General features: G+C 35.0%; 1 protein-coding gene across 1 annotated transcript; it reads left to right on the top strand.

Annotated features, from left to right (window-relative positions):
* LOC141285337 (uncharacterized) lies at window positions 1-27,579 on the top strand. Its single transcript, XM_073818358.1, has 8 exons — window positions 1-117; window positions 10,675-10,726; window positions 11,165-11,212; window positions 13,128-13,154; window positions 15,361-15,453; window positions 15,587-15,652; window positions 16,370-16,412; window positions 22,530-27,579. The coding sequence occupies exons 1-8, from the start codon at window positions 1-3 to the stop codon at window positions 22,573-22,575; spliced, it is 492 nt and encodes a 163-aa protein (XP_073674459.1). The 3' UTR covers window positions 22,576-27,579.

Here is a 27,579-nt window from a genome sequence, read left to right as displayed (position 1 = left end):
ATGAAGGATGACGTGCATAGTGTAGTTTTAGATCAGCATGATTCTGCTGCTCTTAGAGCTCAGCTTCAGTCAGCTCAGCTTCCTGTCCTAGTCAGTGCTGCAGGGGCCAAGGAAGTGGTGAGTCTGTAATTAAACGTAGTTTTATTATCAATATTTTATGTCTGAGCTGCAGTGTTTCATTGGCTGTTTCACTAGTGATGTTTATTTGCAGTTGTTCTGAAAGCCATATGGTCAGTGCAGATATTGAAAATAACTCAAGTGGTGCAGATGTTTCCACCTCCAAAGTGAAGACAGACTTTGTCAGGCACTTTTTCCAGGTTACATAAAACTGCTCATTTATATTATTATACTACCATTACTATTGACATTACTGTTAGTTTTACCATTGCAATTACTGCTTTGACAAGTACTGCATTGCGTGGCAATGCTTAAAGGAGAGTTCTGTCTCAAAAGCTCTTCTAAAACAGTAACAGATTCATTCTCGGAATATGCCAGTTTATTTTTGTAAATGCAACAGTGCGTGTCTGTAAAGCAAGTCTACTTATGGTCTCAGAGCACGGTTTGGAGGAAAACCTGGTATGCAGACTTTTTCTCTACAGTTGACCAAATTGTTTGCACAGTCATGTTAGCTTTCAGATACTGAAGGAAGATTGTGCAACATGTTTGTCTTGACTGCACTCAAGAACATTCTTTCACCCGTCAAGTTAGTGAACGCTGTCAGTTTAGTTTTGAGTTCCGTTCAGCTTCGACAGGCGACCTAAATGACGTCACACTTACAGAGAATGTCAAACCACGACGGCAGACCAGAGGTTTCATTTGAAGTGCTGACTTTTTCAGCAAATTTCCCTTCAGTTTCTGACGCGCTTCAAACTTTGATACTTTTGGGGGGTTTTGGGGTGTTTGCATATCTTGTCACCCCCTTTTTCTTTTGTAAAACAGACCTCCGTCAGCAAATACTGTGAAACACAATACTTATGTAATCATAACCATATCCTTATTATACGAGCTCCATGTGGTTGGTTGCTGTGGTTAAGTTTGCGTCTGAGGATGTGTTTTTATGTGCTGCTTTATTCTGAGAACCTTTGATGAATGTTTGATGTCCGTGCTATTGTACTATAGGTCCTGTCTATCATTATTGCTGTTCTTTTGTGACAAGCCAACCCTGTCAAAGCTCAAAAAAGAAAAAGTACATAAATATTTAAAAAATTCTCTTACCGTTTACTTACCCTCATGTCATTCTAACTTTGTTCTTCTGTGAAATGTAAAAAGAAAAAAACTCTGGTCACTCTTTTCCATGCAGTTGCTATGAATAGGAACTGTAGGATTATTATATGACTTCAGAAGTACTAATTTTATGATGTTTTTATATATAAAACCAGTTTAGAATGACACAAGGGTTAAGTAAATGATGACGAAAATTGTATTTTGTAGTCAATTTTGGATTTAAAACGAATTCAAACTGTTTGACTTCCCTCTTAAACTCAATATTTTCAGTTGTACACACAAAAATAAAGATGCTTCACAAACCTTTTTGTCTAAATGGTGGCATAAAGAACCTTTAACATCTGAAGAACTGTTTCACAAAAGGTTCTTTGTGGGAAAAAAAGGTTCCTTAGATTATAAAAAGGTGAGAAAGAGATGGTTCTTTTAAAGAACCTTTGACTGAATGGTTCTTTGTGGAACCAAAAATGGCTCTTCTATGGCATCGCTGTGAAGAACCTTTAAAAGCACCTTTGTTTTTAAGAGTGAAATACAACCAAAGCACTATTTCAACCTCCTGTTTTTCAGCTTCTGTCTCAAGCAATCACACCTGTGAAACATTTGTTTGTACATCTTATATAAACCATGTTTTTACTATCCCACAAGTCTTTCACTTTCAGTTCAGGCCAAATTTAAACATTTACCAAAACCATGTCTATTAACTTTAGTCACATATCTGCGGTGTTGAGGTTTTTGGTTCACACAAGGTGCTGGCACTGAGGAACTGTAGATCATAAGACGCCTGACTATGTTTAGAATCTTTGTTGCAATATATAACAGGCCACATGTGCCATTAAACCAGATGTGAAAGTGTGAAATAAAGAAAAGAGCTGGCAGAACATGTATTCACACTTTGGGAGCTGGCATAATGGGGAATAAAAAAAGCAACAATATGTTCAGTTAAAAATAATTTGATTTAAGCAGCTAATGATTAAAAAGGAAACTCAGCCTCTAATACAGCCTCATCATTAGAAAGAGAAGCTGTTGTATGCTAACTTAATGTGCATTAAGTGTTTTTGTTCCTAACCACCCATATCAGTTATAAACTTGTATGGTCACGCCTGGTTAGGACACTGTGTATACCTGTGTTTTATAGAACCTTAATGTTATAAACGGACTGCTACTGATTCAACTGGGAGTTGTTAGTGAGTCTGGCCTAGATATGTTTGAGACATGGACAACAGTTTCTGACTCAGACGAAGTAAACAATCAGACAAGATTAATTTCAAGGCAGTTTCTTAGTCACCAGTTTGTTTGCTCCTGTTCTTGATTTTCTGGTGGGAAATAATTTCTGCACAAAATAATTTCCATATCTTTTTTTCTTTGACCCTTTCCTCATCTGCTTAAATTCTACATGAAATCAGCTGACCCTACAACCCTAGTTTATTTAATACATATTCCTGCTCTTTTGGTGAAGAGTTTATTATAGAGAAAGTGGAAAATGTTTGGCTTTGCAATCTTAAAACTAGTAAAAACTCAAAAGTGTGACTTGAAACTTGATCTCTGTATTGAAAATGTTCCTTTTCCTTTGACTAAGGTTCCAAAACATGGATATAGGCCAAATAGCTATTTAATTATTGTTAATTATTGTCTATTGTAGTACGTAATGCGCACTTTTCACAATCCAGTCAATTCCTGATGTACCAAATCATGTCCCACTGAATATCCAGTTTTCCCGAAAATGCACTCTTAAAAATAAAGGTGCTTAAAAAGGTTCTTCAAGTGATGCTATAGAAGAACCATTTTTGGTTCCACAAACAACCATTCTGTCAAAGTTCTTTAACCATTCTTGCTTACTCTTTTATAAACTGAAGAACCGTATTTGTCACAAAAAACTTTTGTGAAACAAAAAGATTCTTCAGATGTTAAAGGTTCTTTATGAAACCATTTAGACGAAAAAGGTTCTTCTATGGCATTGTGAAGCAACTTTATTTTTCAAAGTGTACGCCATGTTATGACAGTAAAACTTGCAAATGATTTAATTTTATTTACTCCATATCTAACCTGAACTTGTGTATAGCTTATTTTAAAGCTACTATATCAAAACATTACATTTTTAATTATTAATATGAATTGCTAAGAACTTCATTTGGACAACTTTAAAGGCGATTTTCTCACTATTAAGATTTGCACCCTCAGATTCCAGATTTTCAAGTAGTTGTATCCATATTTTCCTATATAACACCATACCATGCCATATTTATTCAGCTTTCAGATGATGTATAAATCTCAATTACAAAAAACGGACCCTTATGATGTTGGGTTTACATGTTTTAAGGGGACATTCCATAGGCGTAATGGTTTTTATACTGTACAAACCGTACTTTCTATGGCCCTACACCTACCCTACACCTAAACCTAGCCCTCACAGGAGATTGTGCACACTTTTACTTCATCAAAAAAACTCATTGTGCATGATTTATAAGCCTGTTTCCTCATGGGGACCTGAGAAATGTCCCCACAAGGTCAAAATCTACTGGTATTCCTATCCTTGTGGGGACATTTGGTCCCCATAACGTGATGAATACCAGGTACACACACACACGCACGCACGCACGCACGCACGCACGCACGCACGCACGCACGCACACACACACACACACACACACACACACACACACACACACACACACACACACACTGTTTTATCTGCAAAACTTTCTCAGGCTAATTGTCCAATGCATTTAACATTAGCATTCTGAAGAACACACCAAAAACTCACCACACCTACAAAGTCTAGGCGTGTAAAACACAATAATACTTAAAGCCAAAGAGTTGCAAAAAAGACCAGCACACTATAAAGAAAAACAGACAATTAGATGGTAAAGAAGGTAATGCCATGACCAAAACCTTTGTACTGTAGTCCCTGTGGTTTTTATTTCAAATGTGTATTTTTAACCTTTATAGTGTGCAGGCAACTTTCAGCCAGCATTGCCATACCACCATTAGCAAACGTCTGCACAATGGAAGACGGAGAAATCACACACAAAGCAAAATGAGAAAAATCCTGTTATACTGTGTGTTGATTTATGATTTTATGAGGTATAAAATGTGGTTTTCATTGGTGGCGTTGCTTTAGGCTCATGTTGAGCCTCTTTTGCAGTATCGCACGTATTAATGATAGAGCACAAATTAGGTGGAGGCAAAAACAAGTGCAAAAGCTGGAGAATAGACCAAATTCAATTTGAATTCAAATACACACGAATATATTAGCCAATTGTTCAGCAACGCAAGCTTCAGGAGGACTGTCAACTCTCAGGCGTTGGACTGCACTGATAAATATTTTCAAATTGGTTCAGCTTATTATTTCTCCGAGGCAGCAGGGCGCACCAAATTGGAATTTAGGGAGGGGGTCGAAGGGGGTTTCAGACAGCTGTAGGTTACTGTTGATGGGAGATTTGTTGTCACATTTTTACAAGCCCGGATTGTGCTTGCTCCGACAACCAGTCCCACATCTTCTGATTAACAGCTTAATTGAGAGAATCTCTCTTGCCGTGACGACCTGAATTGAGCGTGGAAATTCCAAATTACGAGACGAGTTAAGCCACTACAATCTTTCTTTCTTTATGGAGAGCCGGGTTCCTTTTTTCCACAAGTACCGCAGTCCCTTATGGATGAGTTTGCCAAGACAGCCTATCATTAAGACAGACATACTGGTATCACATAACACAATGCTTCTTTCATTTCCACTTATTAACAGTTTTTGACACATTTAAGACGTACGCCACGGCACAATTAGAACAAAGAGTTCCAGGCTGCTTTCAACTGCTGTTACTATAATATGATAATTTCCTAATTAGACTAACAAATATAGACTTGCCAGGGTCAAAGCAAACTCTCCTTTCCTTTCTGCTCAGCACAGTTCCAAGTACTCACAAGTTGTTGTACAAACTGAGCTCATTTGACAGCGTCAAAAGCATTACTCATATTCTTGCTTTTGTCGACGTTGTCATGACCTGTCCCTCATGCTAATCCACCACTTAGTTCTGTTGGAGAGTAATGGTGTGCTCCAGACAGCTCCCAACTGCTATTTGAAAATTTACAACGGAATTCCATTCTGAGTCAGATATCCTCAGAGAAAAGTGGAATAAAATGGCAGCGTCGAACTGGCATGGCACCAAATCACAATTGTTTTTAAATATGTACTTGTCTTTTAAACAAAAATATAGTTATAGAGTGCTTTCACGACACGTCATTAATATTGGCGGCACTAAACATAAACAATTCCACTGAACCAAACAGAACTTGTTAATTTTTGCTGTCAAATAGTCAATTATTGTCCTGTTTTGGACTGTACTATTTAGTCGAGCCAGGAAAGACATTTGCAGTACTATAGACTGCCAAAAGTTGTAACAAATCAAGGAGAAGAGTGCAAAAAAAAAAAACTGTCTGAGGAACAAAAGGCATTTGTGGTTGGCCAAACATGACAACATTCACGTTTGTTCTGATCATTTCTGGACAAGTAGGTGAAATATTACCTTAGGCTATAATATCTTAATTAAAACTGCTTGTACGTATCTTTACCAGCTTTTAAATTTAGTTTGTCAAAAATATTGCACCCTTTCCTGCTTACTAAAACCTTCTCTATATGATTAAGCCCCTTTCACACAGCAATCCTGGTAAATTGCCGTAAAATTACCAGTATGACTTTACCGGTAAATACAGAAATATGCTGTTCGCACAGGTAAGACACTGTAAGAGACCTTTCACACATCAGCACCAAAATGCCGGTAAATTCTGTATTGTCAGCAAAAGCGCTTTACTTTCACTATCTGTCTAATTTGACAACAAAGTATGAGTGACATGCATAAAGGGATGATCAAACAGAACGCGTTTTTGCTCTTATAAACCCGAGACGCGCATAATAGCATCCAACTGCAGAGCTGATGAATGAGAAAGAAGGCTGGGTCTCGAGATTAACACTTGAAAAAGCTGCGAGACTAGGCCCAATGATTAAAGATATCCATCAAATGCGTATTTACATAGAAAAACTCATTTAAAAAAGCAGCGGAAGTTTGTAAATGTCATCTCCATAAGAACGCTATGATTGACCAATTTGGACCAAAGCAGACTTTATTCGTCAGAGCGTTCTACATGCTCATACTGGTAATCTTTATTCCGTGTTCACACACAGCATCATTCTGGCAATTTACTGGTAATGTTACAACTACCCTTACTGGTAAATTGCCGGAATTAATTTTCCGTTTTTTTTTTTTTTTTTTTTAAAAGGTCCTATTCTCACATGATCTATTAATGGTAGTTTAGCAGTAAAGATTGTGTCAAACGGGGTTAATAGAAAAAATTTACATTTTGAGACGTGTGCTCAGTATAGCGCATGTGCACTGGCTGATTTAGCTTGAAAAATATGCTTTTTGTTACGCTATTGAAGCACAAGGAACAATATTTATGAGGCAGTTGTTGTCAGATTTCATTTGGGATTTCAAATATGAAATTTAACCGTAAGCTTAGTGAACAGTTTTGGAGAATTTAATGTTTCCCCATTCAAAGAGATAGAAGCTACACTTGCATTCAAAGATGGCCTCCAAGTGGAATGGCTTGCCTTAAGAGGACTTTGATTTGACATGAGTATTCCTTATTGAACGCGGCACGAGCAATGCTATGGCATCCAAAAAAAGGAAATAATCTAATGCGCTCATATAAACAACTCTCTCCCTCTCTTATAGTCAGATAAAAAATCTGATACATTCTAGTGAATCAGTTCATACTAAATGGCATTTTCATATGTCGCGTTCTGAATTCAGATCTGCAAATACCACATACTAATACCATTTGAAGTCTACTTTTACTCCAAACTCAGTACGAGGCATTCTAGTGAATCTATTCATCCTTAAAGGTCTCCTCTCATATGTAGCGAATCGTTCTTTCAAAGCCTGTTCTCAGGAAGTAATTGTTAAGCTAGTTGACAAAACCGAACCGAATTGAACTTTAGTTCCGGGTTGATGACGTAAAACGCACAGCCGAAGTAGCATGTCAGACTAAAAAAGAACTGTCGAAGTTTGCCGTTAATTACCGAGGATTTTGACAGGTGAGTTGCTGTGCAATGAGCCTGATGCTCAATCTAAGCTTCTTTACTTACAGACAAAAACTGGAAGTATACTTATAACTATGGCGTATTGTGCGTGGAGATTATATATATTAAATCAAGGAGTTTAAAACTGTCCGAAAAGAACCGTTTCATGGAAATAAATCAGACTTTGCATCACTAATGTAACGTTGGAAAGTATGATTCATTCAAATGATTCGATTGAGCGCATTCGGATAGTTCATATCAATGAACGACTCACTGATTCAAATCCATGTGCTACTGCTGTGGACTTGTTTGTGTAAACGGACATGTTTTTGTTGTCGTTATTCTTAATTGTTACCTTTATTCTAAAGGGTATCTATTTGAGATTGTTCATTCATTGTGCCAGCAAGAAGTGACTGATTCAGTTATAAACAGGCCTATTATTAGCTACAGGCTTTGCGTAAGAAAACTGTCCAAAGTGGACATCCAGTTGTGGTAGTATAATGTGAATGGAGAAAGCAGGTGTATGATGTCCCAGTGTCACTTCCCTGTATGGATTTCCCAGTTATTGTGACATCACAACAGCAATTAACAACAGGAAGTGGAAGCCTAACACAATGGGCACCAATAACAATATCTGGATCGTGTGAGATGGAGGCCGCTGGGGGAATTTGGAGCTTGGGCACTATAGCAATTATTTTACTGTATGGCAAAAGCGTGTGCTATATTTAACCATTTGAAGACTCAGGAAAAGGTCATTCCCAGGCTGGTTCCCATTTCCTAGTCCGAAGTGGGAGCAAAAATAAATACATGTAATTGTTAAGAGTAACGGCAAGCGGAAGCTGAGCTCGGCCAGCTGTGTGTGTCAAACATCTGCCTGGATAATGACCACAACAATGCCGTTCTGGGAAAGGTACCATGCGGAAGTAAAATCTTGAAAACATAATAGGTGAAGAGGAGCGTTTCTCCATGTGTATTTGTTGCTTTAGTTATAATGATTAAAACATTTGGCAGCTTCTCAGGTTTCACAATGAAGGTTGTTAAACCACTAAGGTGTGAGGTTGACAAATCGCACATACGTCTGAAATTAATCATTTCTTACTGTTACAGGAAATGAGGGGATAATTTTATTCAAATTTCAAGTTAACGTCTGCTTGCCTCCAGGCTGGAAGTGTTTACTAATTTAAGTTTAAGATTGCATGAAATGACCTGACAAATATAATTTCCATTCATGTCCTGACAAGGGAAAAACTTTCTTTGAATTTTGAGTTTAAATCTAACAATTCTGACTTTTTTGGTTAAAATTTGAGTTTACATCTCAAGTCTGGCTTATTTTTCTCTGAACTTTGAGTTTACATTTCACAATTTTGACTTTTTTCTCTGAATTTTAAGTTTACATCTCACAATTCTGGCTTTTTCGTTTGAAATTTGAGTTGACATCTCAAGTCTGACTTATTTTTCTCAGAATTTTGAGTTTACATCTCACAATACTGACTTTTTTGGTTGAAATTTGAGTTTACATCTCAAGTCTAACTTATTTCTCACAATTCTGACTTTTTTTCTTTGAATTCTGAGTTTACATTTTCACAATCTCACAATTCTGACCTTTTTGGTTGAAATTTGAGTTTGAGTCTGACTTTTTTTTTCTTTGCATTTTAAGTTTATATCTCACAATTCTGACTTTTTTTTTTTTTTTACTGAATTCTGAGTTTACATCTCACAATTCTGACTTTTGGTTGAAATTTGAGTTTACATCTCACAATTCTGACTTTTTTCCTGTAAATTTTAAGTTGACATCTCACAATTCTGTCTTTTTCTTTAAATTTTGAGTTTACATCTAACAATTCTGACTTTTTTGGTTGAAATTTGAGTTTACATCTCAAGCCTGACTTTTTTCCCCACTGAATTCTGAGTTTTCTTTTTAGTTTACATTTGACAATGTTGACTTTTTTTCTGAATTTAAGTTTACATCTCACAAATTTCACTCGTGGTTGAAATCTGAGTTTATATCTCACAATTCTGACTTTTTTTCTCTAAATTTTAAGTTTACATCTCACAATTCTGTCTTTTTCTTTAAATTTTGAGTTTACATTGGACAATTCTCACTTTTTTCCCTGAGAATTTTGAGTTTACATCTCACAGTTCTGACTTCTTTGGTTAAAATTTGAGTTTACATCTCACAAATCTGACTTTTTTACTCTGAATTCTGAGTTTAAAACTCAAAATTCTGACTTCTAAGTTCTCTCACAATTCAGATTTTTTTCCTCTGAATTTTGAGTTTACATCTTGGAATAGTGATATTTTTTCAATCTGAATTCTGAGTTTGCAAGTTTGTGTCTTGCAATTCGTTTTTTTGTTTTGCTTCTGCCACAATAAATAAAAATAAAATTAATTGCAACTTTATTTACCTCACAATTCAAATATTTTCTCTCAGAAAATGCGAGAGTTTACATCTACCAATTCAGCATACCTCACAATTCTGGGTTTATATCTAACAATTTAGAGAAAAAAGGCATTTTGAGGAATTATTTTGAGATATAAACAGAATTGTGAAATAATAAGTCACAGTTACTTATGGGTAATACTTAAGGAAATGACACAGTTTCCTCTTTCACGGGAACTTGTTGAAGATATATTGACATGACAGCCTGCTTGCATGCACCCCTGCAAGATCAATATTTTGCATCCACTTTCCACAAAGAGATGCAGTAATGCATTTATTTTGTCCACAGCTTTATTTGAACTTTTAGGAGAAGACTAGCATATAGATAGCCTTGAAGCTATCAACTAAAGCTAAAAGACCTACAAGATTATGATTTCAAGGGAGCAATAAAATACCCACACTGTTTAAGAATGTACTGTCATGGGAAAATAAACTAAGCTAAAACTGCTTAGCATGACTAGCCTGCATGGTCCTCAAAGGAGCTCACGGCACTCAGCATAAGTTTCCTGTCGAGTGTGCTTGTTGAAGTGCTTTGGTAAACAAAAAAAAGTTGCATTCACAAGTGCACACCAGACCACAGACTTGAAGATAAGTCAGCCCACAGTAAATTCACGATGAGATAGGGACTAAAAACTTCAGATGAATTTGTAATATTTAGCCTGGCTTACCACAGTTCTGTTTCATACTGGGTTGGTTCTATTTCTAGTTATTGATTAACACTGACATACATGTTCAACTATGGCATGCAGTGGTGTAACAGATTATTGTGTTCCGCTTGAGATTAGAGAGATAAAGCAGTTGTTCTATGTGAATTTATCTAGGTTACACTAGGCCAGGTTCATGAGGTTGACTGTGTAGTGTGTATCAAAGCTCTTGAGAAATCTAGGTGCAGCTTTCTAATGTGTAGATTAATTTTTTCTCCTTATCTTTTTTTTTTTCCTAGAATAAGAAGATGCTGCGTTTACTGATTCTGTTTTTGATTCTTCGAGGTGCAGGTAAGTTCACATAAATTCCATCTAGGCTTACATTATTCTGTCGTACTTTGATCAAAAGTTTTTTGTCCTATTCAGATGTTTATTTTTGTACTCAATCCATCTTTTTCTGTCTAAAGTATCTGTATCAGTGACAGGCTTGTGAACCAATCCTCCTGTTACTCGCCATTTAGCAGATGCTTTTCATCCAACGCGCCTTGAACACTCTCAAGTTCTGTGCTAACACTAGAGATTTCATCAATTGATGCCAGTCACTTAAATGTGTGACAAATGAAATGCTATATATATATACAAGTTAAAATAGTCATTTCGCAGTGGGGCTGTTTCACCTTCACTATCTTGCAGTGGAATAACCAGTGAAGATATTTAGTTATGACCTTTAAAATAACTGGCTATGTTCATGTGACCTCTAACCTCTTATTTACATATTCAAATCAACAGCTGCATCGTCAGACGACCAAGATTTCAATTCTTCAGGAGATGACATCGGTATGTTATGTTTTCTGAAAATCTGAATATGTCTGAATCTCATTTTGTCATGCCAGGGTCATATTTCACCCCACAATCACAAAAGAAAAATTATATTAGCTTAAAGAAAATTAAACTTATTTCTTATGAATATTATACATTAATACTATGTGTACACTTTCTTCTCCAAAATCTCATTCTCATAATCGTTGTTGGGTAACTTACGTAATTACTAGTAATTAATTACTAGCTACCTATCAAATTTTCAACAGTGTAATTAGATTACTGTAAAAAGTAATACTTTACTTAATACTAATTACTTTCTAAATCCCAAGTTAACCTCGGCCAACTGAACAGTACAATAGACATAATAGACATGAAACAGCTAGTTTAATGCTTTAAAATAAATGATATGAAATTACATAAATTATTTCTGAACTGATCCAAGTGTTTAAAGGGAGATGGCTATTATATTTTGATGTTAAATCCACTATTGATCTATTGTCTGTACAGTATTTAATGCAATTTCATCAGATATAATGGTAATTAAATTACTGGAAAATTAAGAGTAATCACTTACTTTACTTTTTCAAGTTAGAAATAATTAAATTAGAGTAACTGATTACTTAGTAATGCATTACACCTCAAAAAATTTGAAAAATATATTAATTTTTTTTTTATATTATACAAAACTTAGTAATGTATTATACCCAACACTACTCAAATATATAAAAAATAAATATTAAATATTTTATATTATATAAAACTTAGTAATATATTACTTAGTTTTATATTATATAACATTACACCCAACACTGCTCAAAATATATGAAAAATATATATATTAAATTATTTTTTAATATATATATATTATATATTTAAAAAAAAAAAAAATATATATACATATATATATATATATATATATATATATATATATATATATATATTTTATCATACAAAACTTAACGCATTACACCCAACACTGCTCAAAATAAATGAAAAATCTATGAAAATATTTTTATATTATACAAAACTTAGTAATGCATTACACCCAACACTGCTCAAAATATATGAAAAAACAATATTGTTTAATATTAAATGAAACTTAGTAATGCTTACACCCACACTACTCAAAATATATAAAATATTTTGTTATATAAAACATATTAATGCATTACACCCAACACTGCTCCAAAAATGTGAAAAATATTTATGAAAATATTTTATATTATACAAAACGTAGTAATGCATTACACCCAAAACTGCTAAAAATATATAAAAATATATATAAAAATATTTTTTTATATAAAACTTAGCAATGCATTACACCTTACACTGCTCAAAATATATGAAAAATATATTTTTTTATATTATACGAAACTTAGTAATGCATTACACCCAATACTGCTCCAAAAATGTGAAAAATATATATGAAAATATTTTCTATATATATATATATATATATATATATATATATATATATATATATATATATATATATATATATATATATATATTTTACAAAACTTTATATAACTTTTATATTAACAATATATTATATTAAAATAAATAAATAATTATATTATTAATAAATACATAGGTTTATTTTACTATAATGCAGAAAAATCTATATAAATATGATAAAAATCACTGTTGAAAATAATGGGAAAATTACAAAAAAATATATAATAATCGGACAATTGAAACAATGAGTTTGGGTTTAACTGTAAAAAAAATAATTTCACAAAGCTTAAAAACAAGCTTTTTTACTGCAAAATAATATTTTGTCTATTTTTTTTTGCTTAATTTTGGGGGTGAAAGTTGATTATTTATATTTATGATGGTAAATAACCATTGTTATTTTGTAACAGTGTTATTTTTTATTTAATTTTCTGTCCTTAACTTTTTCTATTCCATCATATTCCCATTTACCCAGGTGACGATGAGGACGGTGAGGATGTAGGTGTGTATTCCTCTCCGCTCGCACACGTAACATGAAGACAGGTTGTTACTGTAAGACGTGACCAGCTCATCCGCCACATTAATTCCTGAAAGCAATCAATTAGCATCTCCCAGCAGAGTGCCGCTGATAGCCTCGGCTCCATCCGCACCACTGTCCGTCCCCTTAATGGACGTTGGCAGTCTCATTCAGCCCTCCCATGCGAGGATCTGTCCGTCTTCATCAGCGGAATGATTGCTCTCTGATAGAATTACTGAGCTGTTAAGGCAAGCCCTGCTCACCACTTCTGGCCAGAGGCAGATGCGAAGGGTGGGAGGTGGGATTGGAGGGAGATAAAACTCTCAGATATGAGCACGATCACAATTGTGATTCATTTCCCATCTAATTTCCTAGAAAAGGCAAAAAAGATAGTGATTAATAAAAAAGAATTGGCTCAAAGATAGACACATTAAGCTATGCTGCTTATATGGGTTCACGCGTTGTGTGAAGTACAATAAATATACAAATACAGATTTGTAATGAACTGTAATGAACAGGAAAATAAGAGAGTTGCATTTCATGTTTTATTAATTATGAAATGTATACAGCTGCAATTCTAAAAAGACAATGGCATCATTATTCAGCTCAATTGTGACCCTAGACCACAAAAGCTGTCTCAAGTAGCACAAGTTTAATTGTAGCAATGGCCAAACAATACATTGTATGGGTCAAAGTTATTGTTTTTTCTTTTATGCCAAAAATCATTAGGTTATTAGGTAAAGATCATGTTCCATGAATATATTTTGTACATTTCCTACTGTAAATATGTCAAAACCTATTTTTTTTATTAGTAATATGCATTGCTAAGAATTTAATTTGGACAACTTTAAAGATGATTTTCTCAATATTTAGATTTTTTTTGCACCCTCGGATTCCAGATTTTTAAATATTTGTTTCACGGCCAAATATTTTCCTTTTTTAACAAACAATGGAAAGCTTATTTATTTAGCTTTCAGATGGTAAAATAAGCATTTCAGGGGCAAGATTATTGAGGTTGCTTCAACCAGTGGACATAAAAAACAACCTGTGGAAACAGTATTAAAATAGCCCAATTCCGTGGTAAAATCCTGGACTTGGCAACACTGGTTTTGTGCAGTGTTGAGCCTTATAACCAACCAAACGTGTTTCTGTTGAACTTAGGAATGCACTGGCCAATCAGAGGCTCTTAGATTAGTCAGTGCTGAAATCACTGATGTTTCCATTGATGTATGGTTTGTTAGGATAGGACAATATTTGGCTGAGATACAACTATTTGAAAATCTGGAATCTGAGGGTGCAAAAAAAAAAAAAAAAAAGGAAATTTACAAAATATCTTCATGGATATTTACTTAATGATTTTTGGCATAAATTAAAAATTGATCATTTTGACCCATACAGTACAATGTACTGTTACTGTTAGCTATTACTACAAATATACCTGTGCTACTTATGACTGGTTTTGTGGTCCAGGGTCACAATTTTAAACAGTCTTGTTATTGACAACAGTTTAAAATATTGATTAAAGTAATTGAGTAAATTCAAGTATTTGACATTAAAGTTGGTGAAAAATTGCCCTCGCGAATGTAAAAAATGCCCCTGGAAATAAATTCCGGAAGGCAATTATTGCCCCTTAATGCAAAAGTTAATTTTGCCCCTTAATGCAAAAGTTAATTTCTAACCCTGGTTCAGTTCAATTAAGTTCAAGATTTGTTCTCATGCAATAGTGTCAGTACAATCACATTGATAATATTAGTACAGCTATTACTTTAAAAAGCCATACCCTGCTGACAAAAAAAATAAATTAAAAAAAATAATAAAAATAAAAATACACTGGTCAGCAGGCTGGTTTTAGTAGAAAAGCTGTTTTCTTTTTAGAAAAACCAGCTACTTCCAGCCTAAACCAGCTTAGACCAGCCAACCAGTTTAGGCTGGTTTTAGCTGAAAAAAAAAAAAAAAAAAACTTGATTGAACAATGGCAGATGGGGAAGTGTTTGGAAAAACCTGCTAACCCAGGACTTCAGTTTGGTGCCACTAAAGTCTTTTCAGTAAAATAGCTACAAAATCATTTTACAAGGCTGTAATCGGTCCCTGTTTAAACATATTCAAAACTAAGATTCAGAATTTTGTAACTGTGGATAATGTGACGGCAGTTCATCCATGATGATCATCCTTGTGTTTGCATTTTTTCCAGTGAAGCAAAGACGTCCTGAATTAACAATTCCTGAAGATAGTCCTGGAGCAGACCCTGACTCAGATAAATCCACAGGAGACGGTGATAATGGAGGTTGGCAAAAACTTCTCTCTCTTCTAACTCTTCTATTTTTGGATTCATTCAGATGTCAGATTTAGAGTTGAAGAATATGTGCACAAATTAAATGCACATCCTCGTGGTTTATATTGTTTTTATCGTTTTTTAGGTGGAACATTGGTAATCATCATAGCTGCCGTTAGCGTTGCAGTTCTGGCCATTGGAAGTATTGTAGGTAAGTTGAGTCCTAGCACACTTTACCACACTGACACAGACATTTGCTAGACACTACGGTTTAATAAAAGTATTAAAAGTCATGCTATTAATTTTCACAAATAGTCTGTGTAAAAATCTCCAGCAAATGGCAGCTTGATGATCATATTAGTATACAGAATATTAAATGTTTACATGTATATTTTTGCTATTTGTATATGGACTGAAATGCACAACATGGATTGTTGACAGTTTTTGTCAATCCTTTATGTTATACCTATATTAATAATAATTTGAATTCAATATATAAGCTTTTTGTACATCTAAAGTTGTTTTGATTCTGTCCATTTGTTTAGTAATGTATTGTACATTCAGTGCCTATGCAAATGTATGAAAACTTGTGTAAAGAAATACACTTTACATACGAATCCTTAGGACTATTAATGAGATCACATTGCAAATGCGAGCCCAGAAATGCTTCCTTATAATTATACGGCAGTTATAAAGTTTATGAGATACATGCTGTAAACGAATATCTAAAAGGTTTACTTTATTGTAAAAAGTCAGTTTAATATGGGTGTGAACTTTACAAGAAACACAAGCTAAAGCTATACGCCAAATACTTGTCAAGTTAAACAGCTCCATTATGGGGTGTTGGATGTCTTTGGTTTATTTTAACCAAAAAAACACAAGTAGTTTTTCTGTATTTATTAAGACGCAATATCTTTTATCTTTACAGCTATTGTCCTCTTCAGACGCTACTTGCGAAGCCGAGAACAGGGGTAAGACTGATTTAGCTTTACTTGCGAGCAATTTTAAATGACCTGGGCTTCAGATAAACATATTTGGAAAAAATGTTATTAAAGATTCAAAGCATGCTGGGTTGAATATGGCAAAATCCATTTGACAGGAATGTGTGCGAGCGCTCCACAAACTATTACCCATGCTGCCTGCAAATGCAGTGTGGATTTGTGCATGCCTTTGTGTGTAGAGGTTTGGAAATATCTAATGTACTTCACGCTCACTAATAATTCGGAAAATATTGAAGCTCAGGCTATTTGCACGAGCACAATTGCTTATTTATTAGTTGCTCCACATGGTCCCGCTTTTATACGGGATGTAAGAAGGATTTGGCAGCAGTTGCTGGAAAATAGGTGGAAAAGAAAATAATTTTGTCTCACCTTCAGCTTACTTCACACTTTATCATGAGTGACACATCGATGCTTAGATTTACAAGCTGGTCTGCACGCTCCACCCCGCCAACTTTTGGGGTGGTCCAACCAGTCTGATGGGTAACAGTTCTGCGAATCCCTGGTAACCCTCGAAACACAAGACGACACCAGTAGGCGAGACAATAGAGGGCCGTATGCAGGAGGGATAGGCCACCATTAGCAGCGGGTTGGTACATGTGCATTGATGACTCCACTTTCCAGCCATCTGTCAAACGCCCCTCAAGCCCTGAGCTGTTAGAAACAAGTCCCTGAAACAAAAAGAAAGAAAAAAAGGACATAAAACATGCCAGGCGCTGACTAACATGAACAAGATATGACCTGCTAAACCATGAGAGAGTTTACATTGTGGGAATATGTCATGGCTGCATTCGAAAACCTAAAAAGTTAGATGTAAAGTAAGAAAACAGACTTTTTCCTTATCTGTTTTGTCATGATGTTTTTGCACAGACAAACAAACAATCAGGGACAAAACTGCCTGAACCTGTTTGTATGTTTATGAGAGAGAGAGAGAAGGAACAAGGAAGAAAAAGGTGTTGCAATTCATGTTGTTGTTCTTAGTGCAAACACAGCCACACTCGCACAACGCATGTCCTCACCTGAATCAATACATTAAACAGTATAACAAATTACATGCCATTTATCTGTACACCATAAAATGATTAATCATTTGAATCAGGTTCAGACCATTGTAAAGCCTCCCTTAAAGCTTAAAGGTCCATTCACACCAAGAGAGATAACTCTATTAGCTTCCACCAGTGCACAATAATGTTATTTATTATAAATAGCATGTAATCTTCTGCTGTTTTAGATTATTAATGCATACGCTTTGGGTGGATTCTTAGTAGTTATCAACGTACTTATCATCCATCAGCTGGAAAAAACCCATTCTGAAAAGTGATCCAAGTGATGTAGTTTCTAAAATGCGTTATCATTATATTTGCGTTTTGGAATTGGAATGATTATTAAAACTTTATAGATATAGTTATCATATCAAGCAATCATTCCCCTGTGCATTTAAAGAAACAGTTCATCTCAAAAGAAAATTCAGATCCAGATGTCTAATTCATAAACAAATCTTTTTTTTTTTTTTAGGTAGATCCTTTTAAGGAATCAGCTGATCTAGTTAAAAAAACCCGTCTGAATGATTCTTCCACAAATTTGACTTAAGTTTACCTCACTGACTTAAAGGTACAGAATGTCATATTGACAGCTAGTGTTAAAATGGGTACTGCAGTCCAAATTCAAAATGCTGGAGTTAGTTGTATCTCCTGCTCCCTTCTCCTCAGACTCAACGCTTACGCGGATTGCCAGATTGATGACATTTAACAGGAACAAGCGTCTGTTCACACAGAATGTGTTTTTTTGCATCTAAAACGTGCAATGTACCACTCAGAATTTTTTTTTTTTTTTAAAAAACAGTGCAGAATGCTACAGTATCGGTTAAAACAGTTGCCATGCCAAGTTGCTAATGTAAACAAAAGCTTGCAACGTTTGTCCCATCTTCGGGGGGTCTTCTGATAAAGACACTGATGAGTGGCACTGCATGTAAAAGTTAGAATTCTTTTAACTTAACACAGTGTCTCATGTGAGACACTTCAAAAAAAAATAAAATAAATAAATTGTGAGACGCAATTGCAATGGTCATAATGTCCGTCTAGCGTGTGTTTACATAGAACCACAATGGAAAAACATGTTCTGTGTAATGCATCCCCTGGTCATAAAGTTTTTTAGCTGAATACTGAGGCTTTTTAGGTCAGCTAGAATCTGCAATTTCCGACTCAGTTTGTTTGCTGGTTTCCATGGCTACAATGCGCTGCATTTTCTGCTAACTGGCAACCCAAGGCGTCAAAGTACTTTTGGATATTTTAGCAGTGGGTTGAATTACATAGACCAAAACAAAAGCAGACATTCTGACACTGACCAAACATTTCAAAGTAGATCTCCGACCAAGTTCGTTTGCTGGCTTTCATGGCTGCAATATGATGTATTTTCCACTAACTGGCAACCCCGGGGGCAGAATCATACAGAGCAAAACAAAAACAGACATTCCGACTCGGAACATGCATTTCAAAGTAGAATGACTATCTGTGGCAGACAAAAGAAGCAAGTATGTGCACTTAGCATGTTTTCTAAATATCTGCACACATATGATATTTTATGCTTTGGTACAGTTAAACAATTACATTTCATTTTAAGTAATGAACTAATTATGGTAGCTTTTAGTGAATTTTAGAAGCCTAAAATCTCTAGTCTCTATTCTTTGTACATGTAATAAAAAGTCAAAGAGTTTTGAAACAGCATCAGGGTGAATAAATGACATGTTTTATTGTTTAAGGTGGACTGTCTCTTTAAGGTGACAAAATCAATACAGTTCAAAGATAAAAATGCTTTCTGTAGACAAAAGGAAAGAGCTTTGTTCTCTCTCACATCCTGTCCCCCACATCGTGGCCTATCGCTGTCGCCTCGATAGGTTGCGTAACTGAATTTGGCCGCTATGCTTGCCTGTTTTGCACAGTAATCAGTTTCAGTGAGTTGCTGAGTATGGTGATATGTGAGAGAAAGCTGGGGAGGGAGCAGAGTTTGTCTGACACCTGCCTCCACACAGCAAGCTTAAAGATCCTCTGTTTTCTCTCTTTCTCTCTCACTCTCGCTTTCTTTATTGAGGTTAAATTCTTCTGCAGGATTACAGGTTACCTCAGGGGAATGCAGTTAGCTGAGCCATGGCTTTTTTTTCTCGGTGTTGAGTGATAGGATGGCTGAAAGGGGCTTAATCACACAGCAACCACAGGCTCTATGGATCAACACTGAACCTTTTTGAGCATGTTCACAGAAAGCGCACTCAATAAAAAACGATAAAAGCCCCCCGAAATGCCTTGCGGGGCAAAAATCTTGCCATAGAGTTCATAAAGCCAGGCAAACTGTGAACGAATTCATCACCGAGGCAAATTAAACAGCATTTACCTGAGGAAAGCAAGCGTACGTACATGTGTTTGAACAGCATGAATGTGTCACAAAGAGCTCCATTCATCATTCTCCTCAACTATAAGCTGAATGTCCCTCTATTTAAAGCGCAAGTCATGGGTTAGGCTCCTCTCACATGCATGTATTTATATTGCCTTAAGTACAATGTGACCCATAGCTGACCCTATTCTTTACAGATATCAGCCTGGCTGTGTAAATTTATTCAGCCATTGTCATTGCGACTGCAATGCTTTTAGTCTTAAGACATTGAATAGGTGTTCGGTGGGTCTGAAGAATGTTAAAAATGGGTCACACATCATTGAAAAATCATCATATGAGATAACATTTAATTGTATTATGAAAACTTCATCCACAGCTCAAAAAGTTCAAACAAGGCTTCTTAGAAAATCCTTGAATATCTTACATCAGATACATTACACTGAATTATGATTGCTTTTGCAACACAACTAACATTATAGCAATGTAAAAATATAAATCTATGCTATGAGGGAGACTTTTAATTCATTAGCCACTATAGGGAAATAATGATAAGAATAAAAACGCGCAGTAAATGGTAAAACGATTTGCTCATAATTAAGATATTACACTAAAATAATATGGTAAGACACAACAATTTGCATTCTCAAGCAGCAAAATTAGCTATTTTGTACTGCTAAAAATAGCTGAATGCGGATGAGACCAGAAGCCAGATTAATAAATTTTACAAATGGCCCACTTGTATGGAAAGAAAAAGGTGGATAAATATAGTAAATATTATATAGCTTTCTGCAATTCTCAATTCCGATTAGTCAGTCGCAACATTCAGTGGTTTGGTTTCAGAAGTATTTATTACTGGCCACAGCAATATTATTGTAATATTGTTGAGGTGTTTTTTAAGGCCTAATTTAAGAGTTATAAGCCACAAACCAAGCTACAAGGTCAATTACCTCATTAGAAGCAAATTCTATTTGAAAATCAGACAAGATGAAGGTATACAATACTTGGTATGATTTTAGTGATGGAAAGAACTACAATCCCATAAAGATTTGCAAATTACGTAATCCAATTAAGAAATTACAGATAGTTATACAAATGTTGACATACAGTCAAAAGTTTTTGAACAGTAAGATTTGTAATGTTTTTTAAATAAGTCTCTTCAGCTCAGCAAGCCTGCATTTATTTGATCCGAAGTACAGCAAAAGCAGTAAAATGAAATATTTTTACCATTTAAAATAAGTGTTTTCTATTTGAATATATTTTAAAACGTGATTTATTCATGTGATCAAAGCTACATTTTCAGCATCATTACTCCAGTCTTCAGTGTAAATTATTTCTAATATTCTGTCAGAAATCATTCTAATATTATTTGTCAGGATTCTTTGATGAACAGAAAAATCCAAAGTTTAGAATTTATCTGAAATAAAAAACTTTATTATAAAAAAAAAAACATTATACACTATACCATCAAAAGCTTGGAGTCAGTATATTATGTAATTTTTTTTTTTTTTTTTTTTAGTTTTGGGAAAGAAATAATAGAAATTAATACTTTTATTTAAAAGTAAGATGTTTGAATTGATCAAAAGTGATGATAAAGACATTTATAATGCTACAAAACATTTCTATTTCAGATAAATTCTGTTCATCTCAATTTTTATTTGTAAAAGAAACCTGAAAAAAAATCTCTTCACCTGTTTTCAACAGTAATAATAATAATCATAACTGTTTTTTTGAGCAGCAAACCAGAATATTAGAATGATTTCTGGAGGATCATGTGACTGGAGTAATGATGCTAAAAAAATCAGCTTTGAAATCACAAGAATAAATTACATTTTAAAAAACATTCAAATAGAAAATAGTTATTTTAAATAGTAAAAATATTGCACAATTTGACTGTTTTGGTGTACTTTGGATCAAACTGTTTGAAAAAAACTTTTGACTGGTAGTGTATAGAAATATATGTCAAGTTTATTGCAAATTACGTTAGTAGTAAGTAGTTTGAAAGCATTTTGACATAAGTTACTTGTTTTGATTCTCTGATTGGTGAAGATTTTTGTGGAATCATGGGTAATGTAGTTTTAAATCAGGAACTCCGCTGTTGAACATGTTTAATTATTTAAAAAAAAAAAAAAAGAAAGAAAAAAATTCAAACTAAGGTCTTCAACAAAAGCATATGCTGTATGTTAACAATCTCATAGCTCAGAGTAAGTCTGTTTTTAAAGGTTTATTTTAAGCTGAAAATGAATGGGATTTTTACATCCAGAACCATGTTGAACTATATTAGTCATCATTGATGGAAACAGTACATCGTTCCTCTCATCAAACTGTTACTTTCATGTCTCTCACATCACATCTCAAAGGACTTCAGTATTAAAAATGTGAATTTTGGTGCTAGGCTAATTTTGTTACTTGATATTCTGAAGGATTCACAGTAAACAAAAGTATCTAATTAACCTACAAAAAGAGATATTTGACTAATCTCATGACCCACTCCATTTAAAAATAAAACAGCTTTCATTAAGCTTTCACCTAGTGTGCACCATTTTAAACATATCTGTCATTAATTTCATTATGTGTTAAACGTTTTAATGAGGAAAAAATTCTGTTAAGGGAAAGGCAGACAAAAATGGAGCATCAAATCTTAAAGATTTAAACAAAGTCTCCATAGTGAACTGACTGTTCTTTCTCTTTCTCTCTCTGTTTCTCTAGGGTCTACTCTGTGCCAGCAGAGCAAGGACAGAAAGCTGCTGTCTAACCATCAGGGCCTTTTCATTTCCTCTTTCCACTGGATCCTTTCAGGGACGTGCTGCAAGCATGTGATTTCTCATCCGAACGTATCTATATCTATAGCGGATTCTGTAACGTCAGTAGACGAGAATGTGTTGCTATCACAAATTTTCTATGAACCGTTTTTAAGTGCACAATGTATACTGTTCATGCACACATGCCGTATGTTGCACTCACAGAAAAAGTCCTTGGACTGTGTAGTACAGCTCAATGGAACTTTTTTCTCTCTCCACCTGCAATTATGTTTTATTTAAATCAAATTCAAACCATTTAAACTGTGCTTAAATGTGTATAAAGTTTTCCATCTTCCAATACTTTCTTCTTAAAAGTAAGCCATTCATAGTTTTTTTCCCACACCAAAAACATAAACAAACACTGTGGCTCTGTTTATGTGAGCATACTGATGCAACAACATTGGCTCAGCCAATGGCGTGAGTTTGGGGCAGGGCTTTCTAATTAACTAACCAATGGCAGATGGTGCCAAAGAAATCATGAACTGCAGCTTCAAGCAAACATCCTTCTTATTTTCCCGCACGGCCCTCTAATGTAAGCCGTCCCCAGTGCATTTAAAGTGACAAAAACATGGCGGTTAAAAGATAAAGCTGGTCTCTGGCTCCCTGATTATTTGACAAAAGAGAGCAAAAAGCAGGGAGAGAGAAAAACTGTGGAAAAGTGGCTCTGAACACCCACTTGTCAAATGGTGAATTAATCAGCCAGTTTAAATAATGATGTTCTTTTATTTTTCTTTCTTTCACCGTGGCCTACTCCTCTAAAGCACAGCAGATTGTAAATAGCTCTGGGATGCTGGGTAGCAGACTAATGTTTCATATATACTCCTGGTTTTAATAGGGAGACAATCTGATGGGTGGAAGGCATATGGATACAGACACACAACACGTAGACTGAGGTCCAAATGTCCAATAAAGATTATTTAAGATATTCTACTTTAAAAGTTTTGATTTGATTAAACAGGGCTTTTCTCATTGAAAATATTTAACCCTGGGTTACTCAAAACAACCTATAAATGCAGTCCCAGGTTATCTTGTTTCACACTGCCCATAATTTTAAAAAGGTTTTATAGGTTTTATGACATGTATGGCTTATTACAATGTAAATGATGTCTCTTACTGAAATATGTAGTAGAAAACCCATTAAAAATGTACATTTCACAAAATCCAAATAGTTTATACTTATTTTGGACTATAGGAAGGTGCCATTATGATGCGAAATGGTTGCGTCCGTTGAGCTACTGCCGCTACCTGTTGCTATTTTTACCTCGACAAAATTCAGTATACACAACTCTGAAAACAAAATACTGATACAATGACCACAGCTATTCAAAAAACATACACATGGTGATGGATTTAACTGTACGCTCTTGCTTCACAATGCCATAGAAGTACCTTTTTTGTTTAAATGGTTCCATAAAAAACCTTTAACATCTTAAGAACCTTTCTGTTTCACAAAAGTTTCTTTGTGGCAAAAGAAGGTTCTTCAGATTATAAAAAGGTAAGAAAGAGATGACTCTTTAAAGAACCTTTGACCGAATGGTTCTATGTGAAACAAAAAATGGTTCTTCTAAGGCATCGCTGTGAAAAACCTTTTAAAGCACCTTTATTTTTAAGAGTATAGACTTAAACCAAATGTCTTACCATGAATTTCCCCTACAAGGAGTCTAAACATCCTGGATATTGAGTGAAATCTATGCTAAGAAACTCAGAGGCTGCAGCATCATGACGAGCATCGGCATGTTTACATCCTGCGAGGATGGCATCTAGCGTTTCTTGTCTATGCTGTTTGTAAGCTCTTTTGGTTGCTGTGGTCTACTAAAAGCCTTAAAGGCATCAGGGCTAGAGTTTAGAGAACAAAACATGGGTTTTAAAAAGATTTATTCATCCACAAACAACTTCCCATTCTTTTCTCCTCTTCTTATCGCTAGGAAAAGCTGTGAAAACTTACATTGCTTCTCTTGTTGCCCTCGACTTAAAATTACAACCAAAAGCCGCACAATGTGGCATTGGATCAGTATTTGTTTTCCTAGCTGTGTTGCAGTAAAACTAGCAACACTAAATGCAGCCATTTCACGTGACTGAAATAATGGCGCCACCCATAGTCCAAAATATGTATAAAACGATGTGGATTTTTTAAATAACGTAACGGTGCATTCATACAGCGTCAAATCCACGCTCAGTGCCGCTAGCAACGCTACAACGCCACTGCTTTGGGGAGTGTCTAATTTAGGGCTGAGCACACCTCTGAAAAACAATGTTCACACCCTATTTATGTTCCATTGTCTTCTTTTAACGGCGGTTCGCAAACTGAACTATAGCGTATACTAACAACATGCAAAGTAGAATTTACTTTTGCATGACTTTTTCAATAATATGTAATTTCAGCTCAGTAATCCACCAGTTTCGGTAACACGCGTCATAATCTTCCCTTGCCTACTTCTCATAGCGATTGGTTGTCGCCCAGCGTTTTGCGCTCGAGATTTGCATAAAGTTGAGGAATGCCCAACCTTTTGACGCTCTCAGCTGCTCTGAACGCTTTCTCTGCGCCGCTTCCAATCCCAAAATGCACCACGCGACCGTTTACGCGCAACTTCCATATGAATGAATTGAAGACGCTCGCTTCGCCCCGCTCGCTACGTGCCAGTGTGAACGCACCGTAAGACTTTCATGGGTTTTCTGCTACATTAAGCCATACAAGTCTTAATTCCCGGGGATCTCTTTAAGATTTGTGTTCGCGGTGACTGGACAAACGCAACGCTTAATCTGTGTTTTTCATAACGGCTCTAGCCTACTATCAAGTTTTGCCTCAGGACTAAAAAGGTAAGAATAAAACAGTCTCTTCTTCACTTATGTCACGACTGTTTTGAGTCACAATTACACATTTTTTCACTAATGAAAAGACTGTTTATAATGCGCTTGACAGTCCAACATATTGCTAAGCATCTAAACTTAACATTCTAGCAAAGCAATGTGGGGTTAATACCGCGAAAGCGTTGTCAAACACAAGGTTAAAAGCGGAGTCTGTAACGACAGTAAACCGGGGTAAAGCACAGTGTGAAAAGACTAAATGTGTCCTACACTATTTACTATTTACTTTTTCTCAGTGTAATGAAAAATGCTGCGGTTTTTAGTAATTTAACAGCATTAGAAACCCATTTGAAGGCACATTGCAATTATCAGTATAACGCCATTATTGGAAACTTTATCACACATGTACTGAGAAATAGTGTTGAATCCTGAATATTTGTTTTTCATTAATTTCACATAACATTTATTATTATTATTAAAAATTTTGAATACCTTCAGACCTTTGGACCCCAGTGCATCCACAGCATCATCGATTGAAACTAAGACACTATAGCGAGCTGCTTACTTTTATCTTCCTCTTTCTCTCACATCTTTTTTCTTCCATTTTTTAGATTAAAATGGAAATCAATCAAAGTCCTTTTAGCCCGAGTCTCAAGACTCTCAGAGTGTCTCAGCTCTTTACTCTGAATTTACACAAAGGCGGCAGACTAACGCTGCTGAGACAAAGTTTTTCTCTGCTTTCTTGCTATCTTGTTAAAGGGACAGTTCACCCCAAAATAAACATTTGTCTATTTTAAATCACCCTTGTGTTATTCCAGGCCTATAGGACACAAAAAAGATTAGGAAGAATGTTTGGGGTCCAAAAACATGAGGAATAACATGAATAATGACAAAACTTTCATTTTCATGTATCTGTCTCTGATACGTACAACATGGGAGGACTGCTAACCCAGATCTCTTTTTAAAAAAGTTTCCATTTCCTTTCCAGCTGATTTTTCTTCTCCTGATTACCTGCTTTTCTTGAGCTTGCCGGTTTTCTATTTAAATCTAAATGAAATCCAATCTTGCGTGCATCAGACAGCTCGAGCTTGTTACTTTGATCCGTGTGGGTGTGTATAAAGGCATTAGAGTGTAATATTAATCAAGATTTGCAATATAGCTATTCTGGTAAATCATTCGCTAAACGTGTCCTTAGACAATAGCATTTTAGATAACTAGAATTGGAAAAACAGAAAGCAGAAAAAAGGCTCCTTTGAGTCATTCTGAAAGCCAGTTTCACATCATTTTGACATTTTCCTCCCTGCTTTTTAATAGGGATTTTTTTTTTTTTTTTATATATATATATATAAACCGTTGGTTTTATTAACTCCAACAACTTCCTTTCGGGCTTTTTGGGCAGGTTGCTTTATGCCATGTGAAGGGACTTTATACTGAGAAAAAAAAATATATATATATGTTTCATATTCCCCCATTTAGGAAACTCCACAAATGAATCAGCGATGTAAGATACCATTTGGTTCACACAGATTCACATTTCAATTCTGTTACCGGTTTCTCTTAGTAGTTGAAGTAAGAACGGAGTGGAAAATGCAGATTGTGTAGTTTTTTCCTCTGAAGGTCGTGCTCAAAGTCTTTGAAGAGAAAACCATAAGAGATTGTATTGTATTTCCTTTCAATAGAAGCTGTTTCTGACATCAGCGCTTATTTTCTTTTATGTTATGTAAGGTATTCTGTCAGCAAAGATGTATACTTAAAATAGTTTTATGAAAAGTTTATGAGGTATGAAAGAGAGTACCCATCTATATTTTTCTTTTATAAATGTTATCAGTAGTGTTTTTTGTAGCACCGCCTGGTTACAGTGTCACTGGATAAAACAGCATAATAAATCATGCAGTAGTCAATACTATACGCCTTATTTTCAATACTCCATGCATTTGTCTTTCTCAGTACATTTGACCAGCAGTTTGATAATGTACTATACTACACTCCCAGTGCACAAAGAATAGAATCTGAAACATTGGCAGCATAACTGTTGCTGATATTTGTGTGATTTCTACTGAAGTTTAATGCCTGTTGCTGTATATATTTTATAAAACATCCTGTCATCTATTTGTTGTATGAGACATATTTTAAATAAATATTATTGTTCTCAA

This window comes from Garra rufa, chromosome 14 (genome assembly GCF_049309525.1).
Source record: "Garra rufa chromosome 14, GarRuf1.0, whole genome shotgun sequence".
Taxonomy (NCBI): Eukaryota; Metazoa; Chordata; class Actinopteri; order Cypriniformes; family Cyprinidae; genus Garra; species Garra rufa.
This window is presented reverse-complemented; position numbering and strand designations above follow the sequence as displayed.

What these genes read in the sequence shown, in the direction of transcription:
- LOC141285337 (XM_073818358.1), top strand. Translation starts at nt 1, where the DNA reads ATGAAGGATGACGTGCATAGTGTAGTTTTAGATCAGCATGATTCTGCT. An exon ending in CTGCAGGGGCCAAGGAAGTG is followed by an intron (nt 118 to 10,674) that starts GTGAGTCTGTAA and finishes TTTTTTTCCTAG; the next exon opens with AATAAGAAGATGCTGCGTTT. An exon ending in TTTGATTCTTCGAGGTGCAG is followed by an intron (nt 10,727 to 11,164) that starts GTAAGTTCACAT and finishes TCAAATCAACAG; the next exon opens with CTGCATCGTCAGACGACCAA.